Source organism: Oryzias latipes, chromosome 1, assembly GCF_002234675.1.
Source record: "Oryzias latipes chromosome 1, ASM223467v1".
NCBI classification, from domain to species: domain Eukaryota; kingdom Metazoa; phylum Chordata; class Actinopteri; order Beloniformes; family Adrianichthyidae; genus Oryzias; species Oryzias latipes.
In genome coordinates, this window is record NC_019859.2 from 12,481,738 (window position 1) to 12,506,742 (window position 25,005).

The 25,005-nt window shown below is 40.9% G+C and overlaps 2 protein-coding genes and 1 long non-coding RNA gene across 3 annotated transcripts in view; all 3 read left to right on the top strand.

Annotated features, from left to right (window-relative positions):
• Positions 1-3,676: 3,676 nt before the first annotated feature.
• On the top strand, positions 3,677-4,062 carry LOC105354048. The gene is made up of 2 exons (XR_908750.2): positions 3,677-3,727; positions 3,815-4,062. It is a non-coding gene; the product is annotated as an uncharacterized LOC105354048 (long non-coding RNA).
• A 2,027-nt stretch (positions 4,063-6,089) lies between these two features.
• On the top strand, positions 6,090-9,763 carry LOC101162660 (histone PARylation factor 1). Its single transcript, XM_023956299.1, has 8 exons — positions 6,090-6,194; positions 6,917-7,100; positions 7,649-7,835; positions 8,136-8,234; positions 8,341-8,494; positions 8,817-8,904; positions 9,032-9,204; positions 9,434-9,763. The coding sequence occupies exons 1-8, from the start codon at positions 6,156-6,158 to the stop codon at positions 9,566-9,568; spliced, it is 1,059 nt and encodes a 352-aa protein (XP_023812067.1). The 5' UTR covers positions 6,090-6,155; the 3' UTR covers positions 9,569-9,763.
• Positions 9,764-10,787: 1,024 nt separating this feature from the next.
• The window catches only part of LOC101168180 (ankyrin-2), a 71,590-nt gene continuing 57,372 nt past the window's right edge, over positions 10,788-25,005 (top strand). Inside the window, exon 1 of the mRNA XM_020702745.2 lies at positions 10,788-11,193. Coding sequence (XP_020558404.2) covers positions 11,062-11,193 — 132 coding nt within the window. The 5' untranslated portion in view covers positions 10,788-11,061. The remainder of the gene's footprint in view (positions 11,194-25,005) is intronic.

The window sequence follows — 25,005 nt, forward strand, 5'->3', positions numbered from 1 at the left end:
ACGAGGGCCCGTTTTCCAGCGTGCCGCAACCACTACATCCTCCAACTTGTCACACGCTGTTCACGCCACCCCTCTCGACTCCTTCAGCCCCTCTAGACCTCCAGACGAGCCTATGCAGGTTGGACACTCTCGACTGTCTGAAGAGGAACGCCGCAGACGGCGCATGGAGGGGGCCTGTTTCTATTGCGGAGCAAAGGGCCACATTGTCATCTCCTGCCCGCTTCGTTTAAACACCCGAACCCCTCGCTAGGAGACAGGCTGCGAGGGGTAACAAACATCTACCTGGCCGGTAATAATTTTTTACTAATCCCTGTCAAGTTAAGTCAAGATCTCCATGTGCATGAGTTACGGGCCCTGGTCGACTCCGGGGCCGAGCAGAGTTTAATTGACCAGCAACTTGTTAATGATCTGTCGATTCCCACAGAACCCCTGGAGACCCCCATCGAGGCTTCCGGTTTAGGCGGTCAACTCTTATCCCGCATCACCCACCGCACCAAACCCATCCTGCTCATTACTTCAGGCAACCATCGTGAGTCTATCCGTTTCCTCATCACCAAGTCCATCCATACTCCCATAGTACTCGGGTTTTCCTGGCTAAAACTGCATAATCCTCAGTTTAATTGGGCTCAAGGGACTATAATCCAGTGGAGCCCATATTGCCTTGCTAATTGTCTTCTCTCTGCTCTCCCTTCCGTCACTTCTCCTAACGCTGAGTGTCATAGCCAAGTCGATTTGTCCAACATTCCTCGTTGTTATCATGATTTAAAAGCAGTATTTTGCAAAACCAAAGCTAGTGCTCTCCCACCTCATAGACCTTATGATTGCGCCATAAACCTGTTGCCAGGCGCTCCATTGCCCAAGGGTCATTTGTTTAATCTATCTGGACCAGAAAAGACAGCCATGGAGAACTACGTACAGGAAGCCCTCGCCCTGGGGCACATTCGACCCTCCTCCTCCCCCGTGGGAGCAGGCTTTTTCTTTGTGCAGAAAAAAGACAAGTCCCTCCGACCATGCATTGATTATCGCGAACTAAATCAAATCACCGTAAAAGACAAATACTCACTGCCATTAATCACCTCTGTTTTTGATTCCGTCCAGAAGGCTCGCATATTCACTAAGTTAGATCTCCGCAATGCCTACCATTTGGTCCGAATTAAGGAAGGGGACGAGTGGAAAACTGCCTTTAACACCCCGTTAGGGCATTACGAATATTTAGTAATGCCTTTCGGCCTCACCAACGCCCCGGCAGTTTTCCAAAGGCTAGTTAACGATGTCCTTCGGGACTTCATTAATCGATTCGTCTTTGTCTATTTGGACGATATTCTTGTCTACTCCCACGATCTGGCTCAACACGAGCATCACGTTCGCCTGGTGTTGGAGAGACTATTGGAAAATCAGCTTTTCGTTAAGCATGAAAAGTGCGAATTTCATTCCCCCACTGTACAGTTTCTCGGTTACATTATCGAGGCTGGCTGCATACGCCCTGATCCATCCAAAATAGAAGCTGTTACCAACTGGGAACCTCCAACCAGCCGTAAGAAGCTACAGCAATTCCTGGGCTTTGCTAACTTTTACAGACGCTTCATACGCAATTACAGCAGTATTGCTTCTCCCCTTACACGCCTCACTTCCATAAAGCATCCCTTTGTCTGGTCCAACGAAGCCCAACAGGCCTTCGACAGGTTAAAGAAACTGTTTGTCTCTGCCCCGATCCTCATCCAACCTGACCCCTCACGGCAATTTATCGTTGAGGTCGATGCCTCTGACTCAGGGGTGGGCGCTGTCCTCTCACAGAAGGAGGGGAGTTCTGGAAAACTCAAACCTTGTGCGTTTTTCTCTCGCAAGCTGTCCCCTTCTGAGCAGAATTACGACGTTGGCAACCGGGAACTCTTAGCCATCAAACTTGCCCTGGAGGAGTGGCGTCACTGGTTGGAGGGAGCCGAGCAGCCTTTCATCGTCTGGACGGACCATAAAAACCTGGCATACCTACGCTCCGCGAAAAGACTCAACTCCAGGCAAGCTCGTTGGTGTCTTTTCTTTGACCGGTTTCACTTCACCATAACCTACAGACCAGGCTCCCGCAACATCAAACCCGATGCCCTCTCCAGGAAATACAGTCCGTCTGAGAACACTCTATCATCTATCCTCCCTTCATCCTGCATCATAGGAAGTGTCACCTGGGATATCGAGGCCAAGGTTCTTCAAGCCCTGGAAGGGGACTCTGACCATCCACCCGCTCCCAGGGGCACACTGTTTGTACCCGCTCATCTCCGCTCCGAAGTCATCACTTGGGGTCACGCGTCTCGTCTGGCGTGCCATGGGGGGGTCCACCGTACCCTCCATTTACTTCGTAAGAGGTTTTATTGGCCGTCTATGGAGAAGGACATTAGGGAGTATATCTCGGCGTGCACCACCTGCGCCCGATCCAAGACGTCCTCCTCGGCTCCGGCGGGGTTGCTCCACCCACTTCCTACGCCCAGCCGGCCCTGGTCCCACTTGGCAATGGACTTTGTCACCGGGTTACCCCCATCAGCAGGTAACACCGTCATACTCACAGTCATAGATCGATTTTCCAAGATGGCCCACTTCATTCCGCTCCCTCAACTACCCACTGCCACCGAAACTGCTGATATCATGACCAAGCAGGTTTTCCGTCACCATGGCATCCCTCTGGACATTGTCTCTGACCGTGGCCCCCAGTTCATTTCTCAGGTCTGGAAGGCCTTCTGTACGGCCTTGGGGGCCACGGTCAGCCTCACATCTGGCTACCATCCTCAGTCCAACGGCCAAGCGGAGAGAGCGAACCAGGAACTGGAGGCAGCTCTCCGCTGCTTGGCGGCACAGAACCAGCAGGACTGGTCCCAATATCTCGTGTGGATTGAGTATGCCCACAATGCTCATCCCTCCACTGCTACTGGGCTCTCTCCCTTTGAGGCCGCTCTCGGGTACTCACCACCTCTGTTTCCGTCACAGGAACTGGACTTGGCGGTGCCTTCCGTACAACATCACATCCAGCGGTGCCAACGCATCTGGGCACAGGCTAAGGCTGCTCTCCTCCGCACCAAGGAGAGCAACTGCCGCATCGCCAACCGTCACAGGGTGGTGGGACCCGAGTACCAACCTGGCCAAAGGGTCTGGCTCTCCACACGTAATATCCCCATCCAAGCCACCTCCAAGAAACTGGCTCCACGATTCATCGGACCTTACGTCATAGAGAAACTCATCAACCCCACCTGCGTCCGACTCCGTCTTCCCAAGGCTCTGAAGGTTCACCCGTCATTTCATATTTCCCAGATCAAGCCAGTTCTGGACAGTCCTCTGTGCCCGCCGTCCGCTTCCCCGCCACCCGCCCGGCTCATCGACGGTGCTCCGGCTTACGACGTCAATCGGATCCTGGATGTCCGCCGTCGGGGTCGCGGATTCCAGTTCCTGGTCGACTGGGTGGGTTACGGGCCGGAGGAGCGCTCCTGGATTTCCCGCTCTCTCATTTTGGACCCCTCGCTCATTGAGGATTTCTACCGGGCCCACCCGGATCGCCGCCCTTGACCGCCTGGAGGCGGTCGTTGAGGGGGGGGTACTGTCATGGTGCCTCTGTCAGACTCCTCCCCCCTCTCCTCTCCGCTTGGTTCCTGATTATCCCCAGCTGCTTCCACTCACCTCATCGACACACCTGCCTTCTTAAGGAGCTCCAGGATCTTCATTCACCGCCAGTCCGTTGCCCCTGATGGTGCATATTTGGCCTCACGTCAAGTTCATGCTTTGTTGCCTTGCCTTAAGCCAAGTAGTTAACATATGCTGTCTTACCTGTCTCCAGGAAACCTCAGCCACGAGTGGTCACCCACAGCAGCCGTAATCCGGACTCCTCTACTGGTCTGTTCCCTCCATCCTCACCACGAGCCTCTGCCGAACCAGCTGCCTCACGAAACGGACCCACGCTGCCGACTCCAGACCCGAACGAGCAGTTCCACCAGTGACGCCACGAGCCGCAGTTACATTCTCGGACCTCCAGTAACAGTTACCTACCTGTCTGGCCATCATATTAAATCTACCTTCTCGCCAAGACATCTCTGTCCTGTGTCTCATTCCGGGTTTCAGCATCTGGGTCTCAGTCGTTCTATAGTCATGACAGCAGTTCCCTTTTATTATTTGTTTATCTATTTCTGTGTTATATTATGTGTAAAGCTGTGTATATCTGCCAAATTACCGTGGTTTAATTTTTCAACTCTGCAGTCCATTTAAAGGCCTTTTTTTATCACAGCTACACTGAGGTTTGGTTTCAACTGGTGTTTATACTTAACCATATCCAAAACTGTCAAGATTTTTAGCAACTGTTGTCAAATATAAATTATTATTTTTAAAAAGTATTTAACTTGAAAGCAATGTGTGAAATTAATCTGTTGTATTTTGTTGTTTTATTTGACAAGTAACAATCTGTTTATGTCTTACTTCTGATCTTGTATAGTCTGTCAACCAAAGCAATTATAACCATCAAAATACATATGGAAATATTTAAAGACGTATATGGTGGTTATAATTGCATTTGTTTGTGGTTTATAACTTTTATTTCTAAGGTCTGTTTTCAAGTCAGTTGTAAAACAACAAATTTTTTTCTATTACTGTAATAAATATAGGAAATGTAGGAAATATATTCTACGGTGACCCTGAAGTGCAAATCACATCAACAAATCACTCGACAAAAACGTTTTAAAGATCAGAGACAACTAAAAAAAGCAAAAAAATCTAAAAAAAAAACAACATTACATTTTAAAGAATAAGACAAAATTTCAGAAGACAAAACATAAAAAACAATAATGAAAAAACATTTCAGAAAAAAAATGTCATTTACAGAAAACAAAAGGAAATGCTAAAAAAGCAAAAAAAAAAACGTTTTGTAAAACAAATTAATTTCCAGAGGAAAAATGAAATGTTAAAAAATGACAAACATTTCAGAAAACACAATGAATCCCAATTAGAAATCATAAATGGTATAGGTACTATGAATCAAATGTTGTAAATTTAAACTTAAAATCATAAAGGAAAAAAATTAACTTTCATTTTATTATCAATTTATTAACTACTATAGAAAACCAAATCATTTTTTTGATTTTATCCTTTCATTCTTTCCTTTAATTATTTACCTTCAGCACGTACGTCATTCACACAAACTGCTTCTGGGTGACCCTTCTGTTTCAGAGGTTAAATAAAAAAAAATGAATTGAAATGTTTACTGTTTGCTCCATTTCTAATTTACGGTAATATGTAAAGGGGGAAAACATGGATTATTATGGGACATTGTGGTTTGGACGATAATTTCCAGTATGGCTTAGGTCAAATAAATTGGTGTTAAAATGATGGAAAAATATCATCATCCAATCAGGGATGTCCGTCAGTACCTACCTGTTCTGGTTTCTATAAAAATACTTTTAGAAATCAAAATGCTGGGAGATCTAGTGCATTCAGAACTCTGGGGGACGGTTCCGGCTGGTGACTAGAGGGAAAACAGAGTTCTGATTCTGACACGAGGTTTTTTTGTCTGTTTTTTCTTGTGATGTAATGCAATAAAGACTTTGTTGTTTGGATGTTTGCCTTAAATCCAAAACTGTGTCTGATTAATTATACATATTTTGTAAAAGGCCTTATATCTAATCCCAGAAGGTTTCAATTTAAAATACTCCAGTGTGCACACTGCCCGGCCTGTGTCCACTTTTAATAAAATTTGTTAGTAATTAAGAATAATTTGTAAAGATTAAGAATTGAGTAAACAAGTCAGGAAATTATTGTTTTATACCTAATATAATTGAAAAAGTATACAAAGCTATTGTCCGACATAAAAATGTTTTCACACATTTAACAGAGAAACATATTTCAATGGTTTGGTTTTACCACTGTAATGAGTGGGGTCAAAAATGTATATAATTAATAAAAGTATATTAATTACAATAAGATAAATATGCCAGACCTTTCCGCGCACGTCTTTTCTGTGTATAACGTTGTATTCAAGCAAAAACGGTTTTGATACGGAATGGAAATGGAGCAGGAATGGAAGCTGCAGTTATTTTTTTAACCTCTAGGTGGCGATAGTGCCCTCTAATACAACCCACCATTTATTCTGTTAAAAGTGTAGAAGAAGACGACAAGGAGACAAGAGGAGGAAAATGACAGGGCGCGCAAAAAGAAAACCCAAATCGGCACAGGTAATATCTCCAGTCTTCACAGACTAGACATCTAAGCGTCGATGTTTATTTCAAAACGTGTTTCTGTGGAATAAGTTCTGCAATTGGAGCATACTGAATTTGATGAAGACGCAAAAGGCTGCTGTGTTTGGTGTCCAGCGGTGGTTGGACGACAATATGGCAGCAGCTGCTGCTGCTGCAAAGCAGAGCTACTTGTTTAATGACCCCCACACTTCACAATGGGCTTTTATATGGATTTAAGTAGTCCCAGATCTGCTGGGCTTGTGTTTATTGCATTTGCTAAAAACCCATGAACCTGCAATGTTTTTGCTTTACGAAAATGAGTTCAAGTCTTTTTTTAATCAATTGCTGCCAGATGGATTTTTGGAAGCAAACAGTTCTGCTGAGATTTATTTTAGCTAGCAACTCTGTAAGTTTCCTCCTTAAAGTTTTCAGCCCGAACGACAACAAAGTACACTGTACATAAATAAATATATATGCTATTATTTACGTCACTTTTGGATCAAAAAAAGATACTTTTTTATTTTAAACTTTGCTTTGAACGCATAAATAAACACAAAACATTGAGTCGAGATAATTACCATTCATTCATCCACCAAAAGAGGGAAATTTGGCAATCATATATATTTTGAACAGCTTTATTTATTTCTGCTGTTCACATATGTACAAAATCTAATATTTAATTGAAGCAACAACAACAAAGTATCTGTTTTTGTCTCTAGGATGTGAGCGCCTGTAATGGAGACGTGAAGAAGATGAGAACTGATGGATCCAAAGACGTACCGCTGTCCGATGTGACTCCAGAACAGCGTGAGGAGTTGTTTCGACTGTACAGCTTTCAAATGCCAGAAGATCTTTTTCATTTTTGGGAATTCTGCAAGGAGCTTAGTCCTGAAAATCCTTGTGGTATGCTTTATTGATTTATTTACTTCTTTTGGTCACAGCATATACCTTTCTGCTGCAATTTCATTGGTTTTTACTTCTGTGACTTCTGTTTTGTGAAACTGAAAAATGTGTGTTCATTTCTTCAGAAAGGGTGTCACTGCCAAGCCACACAATTGATTCAAATTTTAAAATTAAAGTTATCTGTTTGATTTTTAAAAAAATGGACTCTTTTTTTTATTTTATTTATATTGTAAAACAAATTTAGCTAAACTGATTATTTGAACTGAACAAAAGTGAAACTTTCATTGATACATTTTATTATTTCTTTTATTAACAATGAACACAAAAGATGTTTGATGTTTTTGTTTTTTTGTAAATGCGTGAAAAATAAATGCAAAAAACTGTTTCAAAAGAAAAACAATAAATAGATTTGATGAGCTTGTATAGTATTTTATAGTTTAATATCAATTCAATTTAACATTTTATAGGATTAACAATTTGGGTTAAGATTAATTTTGAATAAAATGCTATAATTTTTCAGCTGATTTTATCACTTTAAACCTGTATAGGCGCACTGAAAGAGGCATTGGACCTGCAGCTGGTCGGCCCTTTTGAAATTCTGGCTGGAGCCCACAGAACCTCCAAGAACCCGCAGCTGAACTTCCACCTTCACTGGAGGCATTTCTATGACCCACCAGAGTTTCAGACTGTACTTCAGGGGAGTGAGGACAGCCAGCATCACATGGGCTACTACAGGTACGGAGTTCCTTTTACTACCATCCCAAAGCTCTTTAACCCCTGTGCTATCCTAGGCACTGTAACGTTGGGAGTTGGGTCATCTAGACCCACTCGACAGTGCTCTGAACCTTTTTTCTTCAATGATTTGTGATCTTCACTGGTGTCCATGGATTACATGAAATCTTTCCACCTTTATCCACCTTTGTCATGGTCAAAGTAAGGGTGGGGTCATCTAAGATAGCACAAGGGTTAATAACAGCTGTATGAAATAAAGAGGCACTTTGGAATGCTTCTACATTTATTTTTTTATTCTAACAGAGATACCCCAGACTCCTTTCCTTCATTTGTTGGGGAAAATGAAGCTAAGAAGGACTGCACTATATTGCAGATGGGAGATAACTTGTTTGCTGCGGTCTAGTAAGTGTTTGCTTGTATACATTTACACTTTTTTTCCCCGGTAATGGGGTTTAATTAAGTCATCTTTCTTCCATTCTGTTGATCTCTATATTGTTTTGTTTACTAGTCTGTACCTGCAGAGGAAGAGGAAGGAGAGAGGCAGTAAGAAAGGAGAGACTGGAGCGTGGGAAAGCTTGGAGACCAAACTAAAGGACAAAGCCGAGTCCCTCAACTTGTCTTTAGAGCAGAAAACCAAAGCAATGAAACAGAGGGACAAGAGGGTAATGCAAACATCCCAGAACAATAATGTATCAGTTGTTGCATTCCAAGACTATTTAGATGCCTAATAATGGCATTCACTTTTACGGCATAACCTCGTTGGGCAGCAGTGGCTCAGCAGGTCGTCCATTGATTGAGGGGTCGGCGGTTTGATCCCCGCTCCATCAGTAGTTACCATCACCAAGTATGAATGAGGAGTGAATGAATGATGTTGGACACATTGTAAGCGCTTTGTGCATCTGGAAAAGTGCAGATAAATCAAATCCATTGTTATTATTGTCTTACCAGTTTAATACAATCTGGACTTCTGATCCCAAACCTTAGGTGGTCACAAAGACGTTCCATGGTGCCGGCATCGTTGTGCCTGTAGACAAGAATGATGTAGGCTACAGAGAACTACCTGAAACAGACGGTGAGCTCAAATATTTTCTAAAAAGTATTAAGTATTTCTGATCTGTTTATTTAGTTTGGGGGCTAACTTCTTAATGAGTAGATGAAGATAACAAGCATTTCCTCTTTTCATTTTTTATGTTCCTTAGCTGGTTTGAAGAAGATCTGTAAAGCCATCGCAGAGGCTCGAAATGATGAAGATCGCATTAAAGCTTTTGGACCTATCCAGGAGATGATCACCTTTGTTCAGTTTGCTAACGATGAGTGCGACTATGGAATGGGTTATGAGTTAGGAATAGACCTCTTCTGTTATGGATCCCATGTAAGTCTTTAAATATGTTGTCTTTTGATTCAGTCTGGATATTAGAAGGTAATAATAATTAAAAATTGCAGTTAATTTAATGTATTTATGTTTTTTTTAATATAAGATACCCTTTATTAACAAGCTACATTTACTGGAACTTTAATACTTTCGGTTGCATATTTAAGTAGAAAAACAGCAACTCAAAGCATGAAGTATAAAATAAAATTTTTCTTTTTTTTTTTTTTAGTTCTTCCACAAGGTTATAAAGCAACTTCTGCCCATGGCATATAACTTGCTGAAAAGAAGCTTGTTTGGAGAAATTTTGGAGGCCCACCTCTCCAGCCGAACCTCAGACAACCTGGATCAACTCTCCATGCAATAAAAAAAAAAAGAAATCTCCTGAACTTTTGCTGATTTTAAAAGTTTTTTGTCCACATGGTCCTGCGTTTTTTATTCTCTGGTGTTGTTTTTGGCATCTTGTCTTGTCCCCCTGTTGCTGATGGAAGCATTTCAGTAATATCTTTTATTGTGTAAGTTAGATGTGTAATAAAGATTTTCTATATTTTTTACAATCTGACTTGGTTGTCATTCTTGATTTCACTTCCTTCTTTTTCGAGTTCTCGTTTGACAAATCTGTCCGGCAATATTTTTGTTTTATATCTATCCTGAAAGGAGGGGTAAGTCTAACCTCAGATGAGAGCTTTTCCGGGTGTAAGGATCTTTTTTGGATCAACAAAAAACCTGTCATCTTCTTGACCCATCAGTAAATTATTTTTTAGAGGCAAAATGTCCAGTTATTAGTTTTTTTTTTGTTTGTTTAAATACTCGTTAAAACAAGTTGAGTTTTTGATGGAGGAAAAAGGCATTACGTTTTTTTCTCTTGTCCCAGGCTGGTGTGAACCTCAGTTTTATTTAAATGTGTTAAAGAAAAAGCAGTTGCAGATTTCAGCACAAAATATCCAGGGAGTTGTTTGTCAATTTTATTTTGTTCAAATTGTGTCCCAAATAGGAGAAATAAATTGTCTGGTCAGATTGTATTATTTTGAATAGCAAAATTTGGTCTTAATAATTCTAACTTTCTACAGTATGTCATAAAGACCAGCACATTTCAGATATTTATTTGTTTTAGGGATTGTGGATGGTAATCCAAGCCAAATGCAAAATAATGTATTTTGTGTATTATATTATTTAGTCCTAAGCGGCATACTGTTGTAATTGATTAAATAACATGTAATAACTTCTAATATATAGTATTGGAAATGTTTTTATACATGAGAAATCATTGAGCAACTTCACAAATTGAATTCTATAGGTGATGTGCAACATTCAAAGGACGCAGGCAAAAAAAAGTACATCAATGCTTGTGGGTGCATTCATGAACAACTGGGAAAAACATAATGATTCTGATTTTTAAATTTTATTTTTAACAAATTGAACACAGTATGTTTAACGCTACATTTAAAGTTAATAACTATTTGTTTTCCCGGATGTAAGAGATTCTCGGGTTTTATTATGTAGATTGGCAATTTGTAAGACTCGCGATTACGCGATAACACTGAAGGCACCACTTGTCCTGCGGAGTTTCGGGAGAGCGCATCTGAAGAAAGCGCGTTCACGTGTCAATACACTTATATACACACGTCCAGACTACAGCTGCACACCGAGAGCATCCCTGAAAAGAGGAAGTGCTCATTCACACTCTCCCAGTCTGGAAGCATCGCTATTTCATCTTGGCGTGTGGTTTACGGACGCAGAATGTTCCCGGGTCCCGCCGAACCCAGTGGATTCTGAGGTCCACTGAAATCTACCCCGCGCGGGCTGAGGGCCCCCCACTGACTGCGGCGCTTTCAGCGGCAGCAGTCAGCCCGAGACAGAATGTCAAGTAGCTACGAAGAAACTCGCTCCAGGGGCGGTGGCTCCAGCCGTGACTTGAAGATGGCCTCGTCGAGCAGCTCGTCCCTGGAGGGTGGACTTCCACCACCGCCACACCAGAACCGCATACGGCAGGTGTGTGACTTTTTCATTTTAATATCGCCTCCATCGGCCCAGTCAGCCGTGAAACGACTCCACAGCTACGGATGCCCCGCAACGAGACGGTCAGGGGCGTTGCCGATTTTACGCCTCAGAAGGTCGGGAAAGGACGGGAAATATGTGCGTTGGAAAATTTGCGTGTGTTTTGACAGAAAACTTCAAATGACCTGCAGGGAAGCAGCTGCGCCTGTTTTTGGCCGTCAGTGAGTGTAAACACCACATCTGCACTCCAGCCATTCATGTGGGGCTTTCATGAACAGCTAAGTGTCAAATCCCACTGGAAAAGTAGCTTGGTAATGTAAAACAGAAAAAAAACAAGGAGAAAAAAATAAAACAATCTAGTTCATTGCAATTTAAATCATAAAATTATGCTTTAATCAAGGAATTAATGTTTGTCTATGTTTACTGCAGAGCTGAATGAAATACGATAGGAGGGATTACATCATTAATTCTATAATCAATGGAATGGCCCAGTTTTTTACATTTTTGAGGCAAAAATGGATTCCTATAAAGTATAAAGTGTGTGTGAATATACATATTCGAAGAATTATATTATAGATTTACAGTGTGATCTTAAACTTAGCTCACTAAGTTTTTGACTATAGACCTGGTTCAAAATCTACATTTTTATTCATGCAATTAAAACAAACAAACAAAAAAAACCCAGATATGTTGGATAAATGATGGTCTGCTGTTTTTCATGGGGAGATGGTGTGTGTGTGTGTTTGGGGGGGGGTGTTAAGAGGTGAATGCAAGTCCAGAGACGGCAGAGGCTTGTTTCCTGTCTCAAAGCACTCTCTGGGACTAATGTGATTTCAGTAATGGACTCTGATGCTGCTCATACAGCCACAAAGACGCTCTCTTTAGGCTAGCTGGGTGGGGTCCTTTTTGAGATAAGATACTGGGATCCTATTAGGCGTTGCACCAAAGAAGTAAAGAAATAAAAACAAAATATGTGTGTGTGTGTGTGTGTGTGTGTGTGTGTGTGTGTGTGTGTATATATATATATATATATATATATATATATATATATATATATATATATATATATATATATATATATATATATATATATCCGTTTATCCGGATACGGATAAACAGGCTGTTCGCAACTCAACCTGCGAAAGTGTACGCTCAGTGGCAGGGTCAAAACAGCCGAGCAGACCCACCAAGGCTAGAAACTGAACAGTACTGGAAAAGTATATGGGAGAAAGAGACAGCACATAACAGCAATGCCCAGTGGCTGGGCTCTCTGAGAGAAGAACATAGCAACCTCCCTGAACAGAATCCAGTAACCATCACAGTGGCAGACATCCAAGAAAGAGTCTCAGGTATGAAGAACTGGACAGCACCGGGCCCTGACATGATACATGCCTACTGGCTAAAGAAGCTCACAGCACTCCACGAGCGCCTGGCAGCACAAATGAACCAGCTGCTAAGAGATGGGACTCATCCCGAATGGCTAACAGAAGGGCGAACGATCCTGATCCAGAAGGATCCCTCAAAGGGTGCAGTCCCATCCAACTACCGGCCAATAACCTGTCTCTCCACAACATGGAAGCTCATGTCAGGCATCATTGCAACCAAGATAAATAGGCACATGGATCAATTCATGAGTAACACACAGAAAGGCATTGGTAGAGACTCCAGAGGAGCCAAACACCAACTCCTGGTTGACAGAACAGTCGCTCAAGACTGCAAGTCACGACACACCAACCTGTGCACAGCCTGGATTGATTACAAGAAAGCCTATGACTCAATGCCACACACGTGGATCACTGAATGCTTGGAGCTGTACAACATAAACAGGACTCTAAGAGCCTTCATAGGAAACTCAATGAAGCTGTGGAAAACCACCCTTGAAGCCAATGGGAAGCCACTTGCACAAGTGTCCATCAAATGTGGGATATACCAAGGTGATGCTCTGTCCCCACTGCTGTTCTGCATAGGTCTGAACCCCCTCAGCCAAAAAATCAACAAGACTGGCTATGGATACCGACTCAGAAATGGGGCCAACATCAGTCACCTCCTCTACATGGATGACATCAAGCTATATGCTAAGAGCCAACGTGACATTGACTCCCTGATCCACACCACCAGGATCTACAGTACTGACATTGGGATGTCATTCGGGCTCGAGAAATGCAGCCGGATGGTGACAAAGAGAGGCAAGGTGGTCCACACAGGGGGGGTCTCACTCCCAGAAGGAACAATAGCAGACATCGAGGACAGTTACAAGTACCTTGGAATTCCACAGGCAAATGGCAACCTGGAGCAGGCAACAAGGAAAGCTGCAACAGCTAAATACCTCCAACGGGTAAGGCAAGTCCTGAGAAGCCAGCTCAATGGCAAAAATAAGACCCGGGCAATAAACAGCTACGCACTGCCAGTTATCAGATACCCTGCAGGAATAATAAGATGGCCAAAGGAAGAGGTACAGACCACGGATGTTGAGACACGAAAGCTCCTCACCATGCATGGAGGGTTCCATCCCAAATCCAGCACCCTGAGACTGTATGCTAAGGAAGGAGGCCGAGGACTAGTGAGCGTAGAAGCCACTATCCAGGATGAAACATCCAAGATGCATGAGTACATCAAGCTCAAGGCCCCAACTGACAGTGTGCTCAGTGAATGTCTCAGGCAATGGAGAGCAGAGGATACAGTGCTGGAGGACAGATCCTCATGGGAGGACAAACCCCTGCATGGGATGTACCACCGGACCATAACTGAAGTGGCTGATATCAAGAAGTCCTACCAATGGCTAGAGAGGGCTGGCCTACAGAACAGCACTGAGGCACTCATCCTGGCGGCTCAGGAACAAGCCCTGAGCACCAGAGTGATAGAGGCTCAGATCTACCACACCAGACAAGACCCAAGGTGTAGGCTGTGCAAAGAGGCGCCTGAAACAATCCAGCACATAACTGCAGGGTGTAAGATGCTGGCAGGTAAAGCATACATGGAGCGCCACAATCAAGTGGCTGGAATAATATACAGGAACATGTGTGCAGAATATGGACTGGAAACCCCAAGGTCAAAATGGGAAACACCCCCGAAGGTGGTAGAGAATGAGAGGGCAAAGATCCTGTGGGACTTCCAGATCCAGACTGATAGGATGGTAATGGCGAACCAACCAGACATTGTAGTGGTGGATAAAGAACAGAGGAAAGCCGTTGTGGTGGATGTGGCAGTGCCAAGCGACGGGAACATCAGGAAGAAGGAACATGAGAAACTGGAGAAATACCAGGGACTCAGAGAAGAACTGGAGAAAGCCTGGAAAATGAAGGTGACAGTGGTGCCTGTGGTAATTGGAGCACTCGGGGCAGTAACCCCCAAGCTGGAGGAGTGGCTACAACAAATACCTGGAAAGATCTCAGACATCTCAATCCAGAAAAGCGCAGTGCTAGGAACAGCTAAGATACTGCGCAGAACCCTCAAGCTCCCAGGCCTCTGGTAGAGGACCCGAGCTTGAGTGAGAAACCACCCACGAAAGGGTGAAAGGGGCAAGTTTTTTATATATATATATATATATATATATATATATATATATATATATATATATATAAGGAAAACAACAAGGGAAAAACAATAAACTTATCTAAAAACAATCTACAATTGAGCATAGTAATATGTATCTATAGAAAGAGATATTTCGTGTATCTTTTAAAAAGAAAATAACTGACAAGGACCACATTTTCTGACTTGCACAGTTGTTATAGATTGCTTAGAATCATACGCTTGCTTACAAATCTGGATGGCAAGTAGCAAATTCAGCTTTTCCTTTGTGTCATACTTTTGACCTGGCCTGATTAACTACATATTGTTTCTGTAATGGCAAAACCCAAGTGCCTGTCAAAACATTCTTGCCTAACAAATCCTCTATGCTTCCGTGCTGCTATTATTTACCTTTTAGTGTGCTGCAAATGGTTTGGTACAATAAAGTAAAGTTCGATTGCAAATATGCATTTCTTCTCAATAAAAGAATTTCTTCCAAAAGTTGTGGAAAAATTAGCTTTTAAAATATAGTTTGTGTTCTATGTAGAGAAGCTAGAAAGTTGCTAAATCAGTCGATTTAGCAATTTTTTTCTACATTAACAGGAACCGATTTTATTCAGTATGTTAGTTTATATAATGCAGCCGAACTGTAGCAGTCAAAAAACTAGACTTTATTCTGAAAAACCAAAAACTTCCTCTTTGACATCAAACCTATTTAAAACTGACTTGAAAATAAAAGACTGATTGATGAGGTCATTTTTTTATTTTTTTTATTTTTTATTTTTCCACATTTAAGTTTTGAGTCAACATGAAACTGCACTTGATGTAATTTGGTGGTCGTGTTTGTCTTAAAGGTGTTTCATAGTAGAAGTTTACATGATGGCCTTGAACTTAAATAAAAAATATTGTTAAAAGTTCACTGTAGACAGAGGGTTTGCTTCTCTTCAATTATAGACTGACAAAGAAAAACAAGAGGTGAAACTCTTATTTGAAGATCTAAAAATAAAAAGTCTGCCCATCTCCAGCTTTGTTGGGAAAATAGTCTCAGCTCAGCCAAGTTATTGTGTCTCTGCCCCCTGAATCGGTCTTGGGTCCCTGGGCTAATTCAAGCTCTTTTGGTTTGCTTCTGAATGATTACTCTATGCAGTCTATCTGAGCAATAACACATGTCCCATCCCTGTTTCCTGGAGCTTTTCTTGCAGACCCGTAAGTCCCACTCCAATCATCTTTTAAACTATTTCAAAAGTGTTCCAAGTTGCCTTTTAATTATGATTATGCATACATTTTTTTGCCAAACTCAAAAACCTGTGTAGTTTTCTGGGACATAGTTTATACCGGGACATAGCGATGGGAAAAATTCGCCTCTAAGTTGTGGGCAGGACTGGTGGCACGATGTACCAGTATGGCCAACCTTATATCCTCTCTCTTTTTGTTTAAACTCTCTACCACTAGCTTACAGCCTCTCAAACAGCAAACTAATATTACTGTTGCAACAAACATGGCTGAGCAATATCAGAGCTATCCAGCCGTACAGTTTTGATCTAGAGACCAGCTCAGACTAGGAAAACGAAGACGTACATGGATCTATTTGTCTGCATCAGAATGGAGGGCAGTAGGGAGTTTGTGGCCCGCTGACAGTAACACTTATGTCACAGCTACAAGCTTTTTTAAACAGTATCTGCTCCTGATTTACAACAATTTGAATGAAGAAAAACACAGAAATACAAGTTCACAAACATGTCAAAAATACCAAAAACATGATTTTTGTTGAAGTGGGTCTTTGACTGTATATAAATCATATTTGTACATTGTTCACCATGCTCCTGTTAAAGCAAACTTGCAAGATTCATGAATATAGACAGGAAGCATAGTTTAGGCTCCAATATTGATTGCATCAAGTATCCATCTATGGAAAAGTAATGTTTAAACAGGAGAAGATTACCATTCTATGATAAATGCACCAGCTTTTTACTCCATGCTCAATTTGAATCCTCTCATTTTTCAGATTAATTCTACCTCCTACTTGAACACAAGCGTTTAGCCCTTTACCCTAGTTTTCTCTGTGATATTGGCTGTAAATACCCACTGCCCAGTACCCTGCAAAATACCTCCCTTGCTCTTTTTCTACTCCTGGCCAGTGCTGCTCTCTTCCCCATTGGCCCCTATGCTAAGGTCCAAGTGTCCCAGGAGGTCAGATTACCCTGCAGCCTTTGACATTTCATCTCTCACTCTTTCCTTTTCTCTCTAAGTATCTTTATGAATCTGCCTGTCTATTTGTCTGCCTCTTTCCACTACAAGTCAGATGATGGTACTCTACAGGAAGGGAATACTAATGGAGCCATGCTTTTCATTGCATTACTTAGAAAAACAACATCAGCACACACCCACGAATAAATGCAGCTGATTTCCTGGGGTCATTGTTTAATAGAGACATTCGGATCTTACTGGGTCTCTGAAGGTGCAGCTATATAAGAATCATACCCACGCATGACAGTTTTCGCAGTTAGAGCTCATGTGTGGTTGTAAAACCTAAATGTAAAACATGAAGAGTCAACCACTAGCTGTAAAGCGGTCGACCCCTAATCAGAAAGCTGCAGATTCGCTTCCCGTCCTGCCTTCTCATGTATCAAAGTGTCCTTGGTCAAGACCCTGGACCCCCACATGGTGTTGCGGCTTGCACCATTCATGGTGGCTTTGTTGCCATCATTGTGTGTATGTGTGTGTGCATTGGTGAATGGGACTTGTCAAGTCATTTGAGCCTTAATAAAGGTAAAAAGTGCTATACAAGTACCACATAAACCACCAACTACATCTATTGTTTTTTGACTAGTGTCTTTCGTATGTTTCGGAATTTCTTTTAAGATATGCCCACCATGTCTGGTCTTTGTTAAAAACTCCAATGAAAATAAGGTTTTTAGTGTTTTTAACATGCTCTTGTAGCATTTTTCTCATGATGGAGGACATAACTTAAGAAAATTAAAATTAAAACAGCATTTCTAAGTATTTCTTTATTCCATTCCAATGAAACTTGTAAAATTGTCCAAGCTGGAATCTGGCTCAAAACTGCACAACTGGATAGCTCCAATATTGCTCGCCATTTTTGTTGCCCTGCTAATGTCGGCTTGGAGTTGTAAGCTAATGGGATGATGGAAAATGACTTGATGCCAACAACTCACTGGCGAATTTCTGATGAACTTCTGCCACTCTGCAGAAACTATGTCTTAAAAAGAACAAAAGTTTTTTAAATTTATATTTTTCGCTGAAAATGACAATCTGATTAAAAGACCACTGTAGATAGATCAAAAGATAGCTGGAGTGAGTCTTTTACATGGCCCATCTTTCATTGTGGTCCACTGTTTTTGTGTCCAGTGTGTAACTTATGTCCTTTAAGTTTGCATCTCCATGTTCTTGTAATCTTATAAAGTTGCCCAGAACAGAAGAATTTTTCCAGGGTTTCTAGAGGACTTGGAGCATTTTCTAAGGACCTTGGCTGCTGTTTTACCCATTTTCACTGCTGTCCTTGTGCTTGAGTATTTTAAAGGATTGATGATGATGCAGTTTTCAAGCCATTGTAAATTTCGGGAGGTATGACCTACACCAGGGGTCGGCAACCTGTACCTCTCAAAGAGCCATTTGGATCAGTTTCCCACTGAGATGAAAGCAAAAGGAACTGCAATATTAGGTGTGTTAGAAAAAAGTTTTTTTCCGATATATCGCGATAGTTCATTTGGCGATACTTGTATTGATTCAAAATGTTGTCAGGATATTTATTTACCGTAATCATTTATTTAATTATTTTTTTCTTTATGAGCGTGATGTTTCACGTGACTCCTTTCTATTTTTTTTCTTTAAATCTAGTTAACCCAATAAATTATTTTAATTTTTTTGATGATAACTATTTTTTATTAGGAAGCAGCTGTTAGTTTGTTGCGGGTCTGGAATCATAAGCGATGAGTCCAAGCCCCGCCCCCTCCTCTCTACCTGTTCGTTGTTTTCCCCCTCGTGCAACCCCACCTCCAGCGTGTTCTACACAGACAGCGAAACACGGTCATCGTAGCAGCAAGTTGGCAGGATAGTAGGGGCGCCCTAGTGCACGTTATTAATTTTACGCAAAAATGGGTGGTTTAGGCGGGGCGGGGGGGCTGTTTTTGGGGCGTTCATGTGTCCCCTATGAGATCGCCACTGACTGTCTTTCCAGAAAAACTTTCCATTTTATAGCAGACTCTGGTCGGCGTTCACAGCTTGCACTACCCGACGGTGTTAAAGGCAGGACGGCCGCAGCACAGGGAGGAAAGAGTTGCCGGTTGCCGACCCCTAACCTACACACTGACTCAGCATTTTATCTAATCGATACCTAAGAGGCTTTTTGAATCCTAAATTCATCAGTGTCCATGTATAATGATTCAATCATTGTATCATATTTTATATGAAGTGTCAATGGTTACAGAAGTAAAACTATTTATCCATGGAACAAATGTATTTTCTATTCTATCCTAGTCTATTCTTTTCTATTCTTTTATCACATTCTGTTCAAGTTTAATACATTGGATCAATTCTTAGTTTTGAACAATTTTTTTCATTAAAACTGAAGAAATAATTGATTTCAACTAAATGTGAGAACAGAAGGCTTTTCTTTCCAGATGTATTTGGTACACCTTTTTCTTTTCCTATTTCACTTCTAGTTTTTTTTTTACCTTAATTGTGTAGGACCTTCATCGGTAGGCAATGTGTTTCTTGTCTTAATCCATGTGATGCATCAGCATATCTATGTTTAGATAAGAACGAACGCTGTTTTGATATTCTGTATTCTAGATTGTCCCGTCATCTGGCTCTGCACAGCTGGGTTGTCCTAGTTTAATCTGACACACTTTTGCGATGCCAAATTTTTCTCACATGGATAGGCAGAAATAGCCTCTTTTGATGAGTCATAGTTTGTCAAAATTAGACTTTTTTTTTTGCTGTTCACAGAGAAGGTTGTTCATTGACTGGGTGGAGAAAAAGTCTGCAGCGTATTAGGAATTTTGTATTGGATATTGAAAATTATGTGGCATGTGTTGTGCCCCCTACCTCCTTGAGGGCAAGGGAGCTTTGCTTGGGGGCAGTGGGATGCATTTAGTGGTTAATTATTGATTATGAACTCATAACACTGCTTCCAGTCAGAAAAAGAAAGTCAGTAAGAGAGGTGGGTGTGGTTGATAAATCAATGGAGTTCTCAGAAGCGTAGCTTGAACACCTTCATGTAAATCTCCTCTCTTGAGCTCTCTCCTAATGGTCCCCCCCTTCTGCTGGCTCCCTGCTTCCTCTGGCATCCTGTTTAATTTGAGTAAGTGATGGTGCTCTCTGAAAAACACATTTAAACATTTTGCTGACTTGTTGGGAATGGTGTAGATCATGGCACGCAATGCAGACGGGGTCAAACCAATGCATAGCAACACAATATGGTGACACAGCTGAACATAGATTTGGTTTATGAGCGGGTGTACCATTTACTTTGCATGTGACTGTTTTGTTTTTGCTTTTTTTTCTTGTGAACCACAACACCCTTGAAGCCATTGGCTCTTGCTAAGGGCAGCCGTGTTTGTTGCTCCTCATCTACGCCCTAGACTGCGTTCGATATATTTAGTATCTGTATGTACTTTTGCCTCTGTCTGTGAGTGTACCAGCATCACTCAGCATTCCTCCTCTGACTGGGCAATGCAGCAGGTTTTGGGTCACACTCTTCGTTATTAATGGCACATTCGACTTGGAGTGAAATCAGTTTATGCATCAGCGCCCTTTGTCATTTGACCCTGAATCAGAACAGGCCAGAATAGAGAACATTTTGTACTGGGCCTTTTTAGACTATGTTGCTACATTTACCTAGGAATTTCATGTATATAGCTAAATTCAAATCTACGTATTGCTACATTACATGCTTTGACTTTGCATCGTGTGAGACATGTCTCATTTTTTACTTCTTTACCATTGACCTGCAGTCTGCTCCTTCATTTAATTAACCGTGACTGCAAGCCAACATTCTGAATCCCCAATGGACAGGACTACCGGTAGACCTGAAAAGATAAATGATGGGAATAACAATAATTAGTGTGACTTCACTTGTTGGTCCATTTTGGAACCAGGAAGAAGTCGTTGCTTTGATAAAATGCAGATTTTAAAAGTAATGATGTAAGGAAGCTTGAAAGCATGAGAAGGAGTCAGTGTAGTAACCCTGCCCTCCTAATGGGGCTGCAGTAGGTCTGTCTAACAGAGGAGGGTCATAAATAAGCAATTGACCTAGCACTTATAAATCAGCAAAGTCATAAATCAGATGTTTTCATCCATGTGCTATGTAGATGGCATTGTGTGGACATGGCGCTGGTCCACTTGCATCAGGGTGTGGTGTTCTAGAATCTGGGGATATTGCATTACAGAATCAAGGTTGTGTGCCCCATCTCATAGCAGCCCCTCCCAGACCTCTGGTGCCTCAGTGTCATCACTCCCTTTGTTTGGGTGCGGTCACGTCTGCTCTATTGACTGCCTGCTTTCTGCAGATGCTATTGAATTTGAATTAGTGTCATTTAGTTTAGTATAAAAACAATGAGTGGGGACGAACGATTGTTTGGTGCCCTTTCTGGTTCTGACCTTTCTTGCTAAAATTAGCCTGAGTCCGCAACATGTCATCCCTGCTCTGCATTTTGCTCATTTAGTTATCCAAGCGAGCCAAGTTTTCAATTAAGTAAGGATTACTGCACGATATATTAACATGTATACCTTCATCATGTCATCATAGTGTAGCTCAGACTGCAACAAGCTGCATGAAAAAAAATCATTTTTAATGTTTTAAGAAGTATTTAAGGATCTTTCTTAAAGCCAACTAAAATCAAATCTGTTCTAATTTTAAAATTGTAACATCAATATATAATTCATCATATATATATCATTATATATTTATTCATTAAGAAGGTAGCTGCAATTTTGTGCACACTAGATTGTTTTTTTTTATCTGACAACTTTTTTTTGTTTTGTTTTTGTTTTGTTGTCATCCTGCCCTTGTGCTGTTGTGTTACCTCTCGCAAGCAACAGAAAAAAACTGAGCCAGTAAAACATTAATTTTTACTCTGTTTTTCAAAGTCTTTATGAAAAATAACGTAGAAATATAAAATAAATTACCTCAATTTAAGAACAAAAAATGATTAAAACATATGTATGAAATGTCTCTATAGTTGTTAAGCTCCTGATATTTACCTAGTAACTTCGGAAGACCTCTTTCATATTATTACAACTAAAAGCAAATATGGGGAAAAAAAGTAAAAAAATTAACTGTAGACCTGCTTTGAGTTCCTGGTGCTTTAAGACATATTGACCGGTCATAACTACTTGGACTGATTATCTGCCACGCGTTAGTTCATTTCCTTAAGTAGACCAAACCAGAGTAAAAAAAGATTTGCATTTAAAAAAACAAATGTTGGGAGTGGTAAAATAGTAATTAAAAAATCTGGGTAACGCTTAATAATAAGAGTCCTTAATAAACCATTTATTAGACATTAACAAGGACTACTAATGTTTCATGAAGCCGCTTATAAGTACATTAATTAGCATTCGTAAATGTCTTACAACTGACAAACAAGTTTAAATAAGCTGTTTATAAATATATTAAAATATTCCTTAATAATAAGACATTAATTAGCATGAGTAATGTGGTATTAAGCTAATTATAAAGACATTTACTAGTATTTGTTAATCATTTATAAAGTATTTGTTAGCATTTGCAATTTTATACAAATACTTTATAAGATAATAATACATGTAATAATATTGTTCTTGTTAACAGTTTATTGAGTGTTTTGCAGCCCCCCAATCTAAAGAGTGACCAAATAGGGGTTCACATTTACAAGCCATTTCTAAATGGCTTGTATGGGATTTTTTATTTTCTTTTTTGGGATGTTAGTTAGATTCACACAATTATTCACACTTAATTTTCTTAATAGATGTTGTCGTCAGCCTGCAGGCGCATTACCTCTGGAGCTCAGGGATTATCAGATAATGAGTTAATGCTATATGGAACAGAAGAAGTTAAGGCATTTTTCAACTGGAGCACAATCTTTGGTTTCACATGAAAAGGCAATTCCTAGGAACAGCAGCTGCCTCCTCAGATCTGAAACTTAAGGGGAAAAAAGTGTCATGTTGGTACAATCATAATGCAGACCAATGCAAGCAATTGAGTTAAAAAAAGAAAACATTTACATGATATACATTTAATATTGCTATATCCTTCAATTCCTAAACATTTCTTTTATATCAACATATAATAATATTTAAAACTTTAGAATAATCTTTTTTGGAAGACTATTTAACTTGTTGTTTCATGTCAAAGTCAAAGAATTTTCAAGGACACTGCAGGGAGTTGAACCCCGTCTAGCTGAAGCCAGAGTACCATCTACCAGTGCCTTTTGCTTTTTTGACTGAACATGGAAGGCAACGACAGGCATATATACCCTCTCCATTTCTATGGGCTTGGGACCATCACAGAAAGCACAGGTTTGTAACTCTCTGAGGCTGGATTATATATATGTTTTTTTTTTTGTTTTTTTATTTCAGTTTTTTTTTAAACTTGTTTTATTACAAACTAAAACTATCTAGTTATTGCATATTATATACATTTTCATACATACATGAAAAAAAACTAATACAGTTTTAATAAATTACTTGAAATAAACACTTTTGTTAAATTTATTTTAAATATCGATGTTATTAAAATCTTTTTTAATGTTTTCCTGGATATTACCAGTGTCTTGTGTCATTACATCTAAGAATCTTGATTTTCACTTTTTGTGTGTGTGTGGGGGGAAACTAGAGCACCCAGAGAAAACCCCACGCATGCATGGAAAGAAAACGCCAATTTAACCATGCAGCCCGTTTTTTTGGAAATGGTTCAAGTCCGTTTATTTGATCTAGAAGAGGATGTAGCAGGTGTTGAAGTCCTTTTAGCAGTGATTGTTGTACAGTCCTAATGTATTTTTCTTGATTGTGGGGGGAAACTAGAGCACCCAGAGAAAACCCCACGCATGCATGGAAAGAAAACGCCAATTTAACCATGCAGCCCGTTTTTTAAATTGTGTGCAGTCGCTTGCTTTACTTTTTCCAGCTAAACAATCTGCGGCAAAATTTGGTGAAGGAAAATCTCTTTACCTTCTTTCCTTTCTTTGGTTTCACTTCTACTTCAGCCTGTTGTTCTTTTTTATCCCTGCTTTCGAGGTTCTTGACAGAAAGTTCCTCTTGGATTTCTTGAGGATCTTCCTTTATTCCATCACTCTCCTTCTCAGCCCTTCCATCATTTTCTGTGTCAGGAGAGCTTGTTTTTCCAACCTCTGTTGTCTTTTCCCCAGTCTGGTCTTTGGGATTTGTGGTTTCTCCCTCTTTAGTGATGCATTCCTGATTCACAGAGTCACTCTGTACATAGACTGTTTTCTTCTCCTCAGCATCAGAGTCAGTCTGTACAGAAACTGTTTTCTTCTCTCTGTTTGGCTTCAGTTCTTCCAACTCCCTTTTTGCATCTTCGGCTTCTTTTTCCTTGAGTTTGACCAATTCAAGGAGTGCCTTTTTCTCCTCCTCATGTGTCTTCAGTTGCTGTTTCAGCTCAGCGATAGTGGATTCATGCTGAGGAGAGACCTCCAGTTTCTTGTTTAAGTCAGCCTTTTCTTTCTCCAAATCTCCAAATTCATCAACCAGAACTTGATTTTCTGCCTTTAATTCTTCATTTTCTTCTTGAGACTCTTGATATTTTCTTTTAAGGTCCTCAAAGGCCTTATTGTTGTCTGGTTTGGGTCCTTTGCCTCCCTTTGCAGCCTTCTGCTCTTTTAAATCTTTAAGCTGCTGTTTCAGCTTTTTAATGCAAGCTTCATTTTTGTCATTGATGTCCATTTGTTGGACCAACACGGCCTTGCACTCTTCAAGTTCCCAGACCATGTCAAGGTTGGCCTGTTTCAGGGTCAAGTGTTCTTCACTCGTCTGATCTTTCTCTTCTTTTAAGTTTTTGAATTTCTCTCTCAACTCTTTGGTGTCAGTTGAAACAGCAAGTTCTTTCAGCTCTTTCTTCAATTGAGCATTTTCATGCTCAAGAGCTACCACCTTGGTAGAAAGACCGTGGCCTTTTTTGTCCTGGATGAGGTTTTCGTGGGCCTTTTTCAGCGTGTTGAGTTCCTCCAGAACTTCACTGAGTTTTGGGCTTGGATTTTTGCGCCTGTTTGCCTTGGTTACACGGGGCATTTTTACCACTCGTTGGGTGTAAAATAACTGTGAAATGACAGAGTTTACAGA

What these genes read in the sequence shown, in the direction of transcription:
- LOC101162660 (XM_023956299.1), top strand. Translation starts at nt 6,156, where the DNA reads ATGACAGGGCGCGCAAAAAGAAAACCCAAATCGGCACAG. An exon ending in GAAAACCCAAATCGGCACAG is followed by an intron (nt 6,195 to 6,916) that starts GTAATATCTCCA and finishes TTTTGTCTCTAG; the next exon opens with GATGTGAGCGCCTGTAATGG. An exon ending in CATCACATGGGCTACTACAG is followed by an intron (nt 7,836 to 8,135) that starts GTACGGAGTTCC and finishes TTATTCTAACAG; the next exon opens with AGATACCCCAGACTCCTTTC.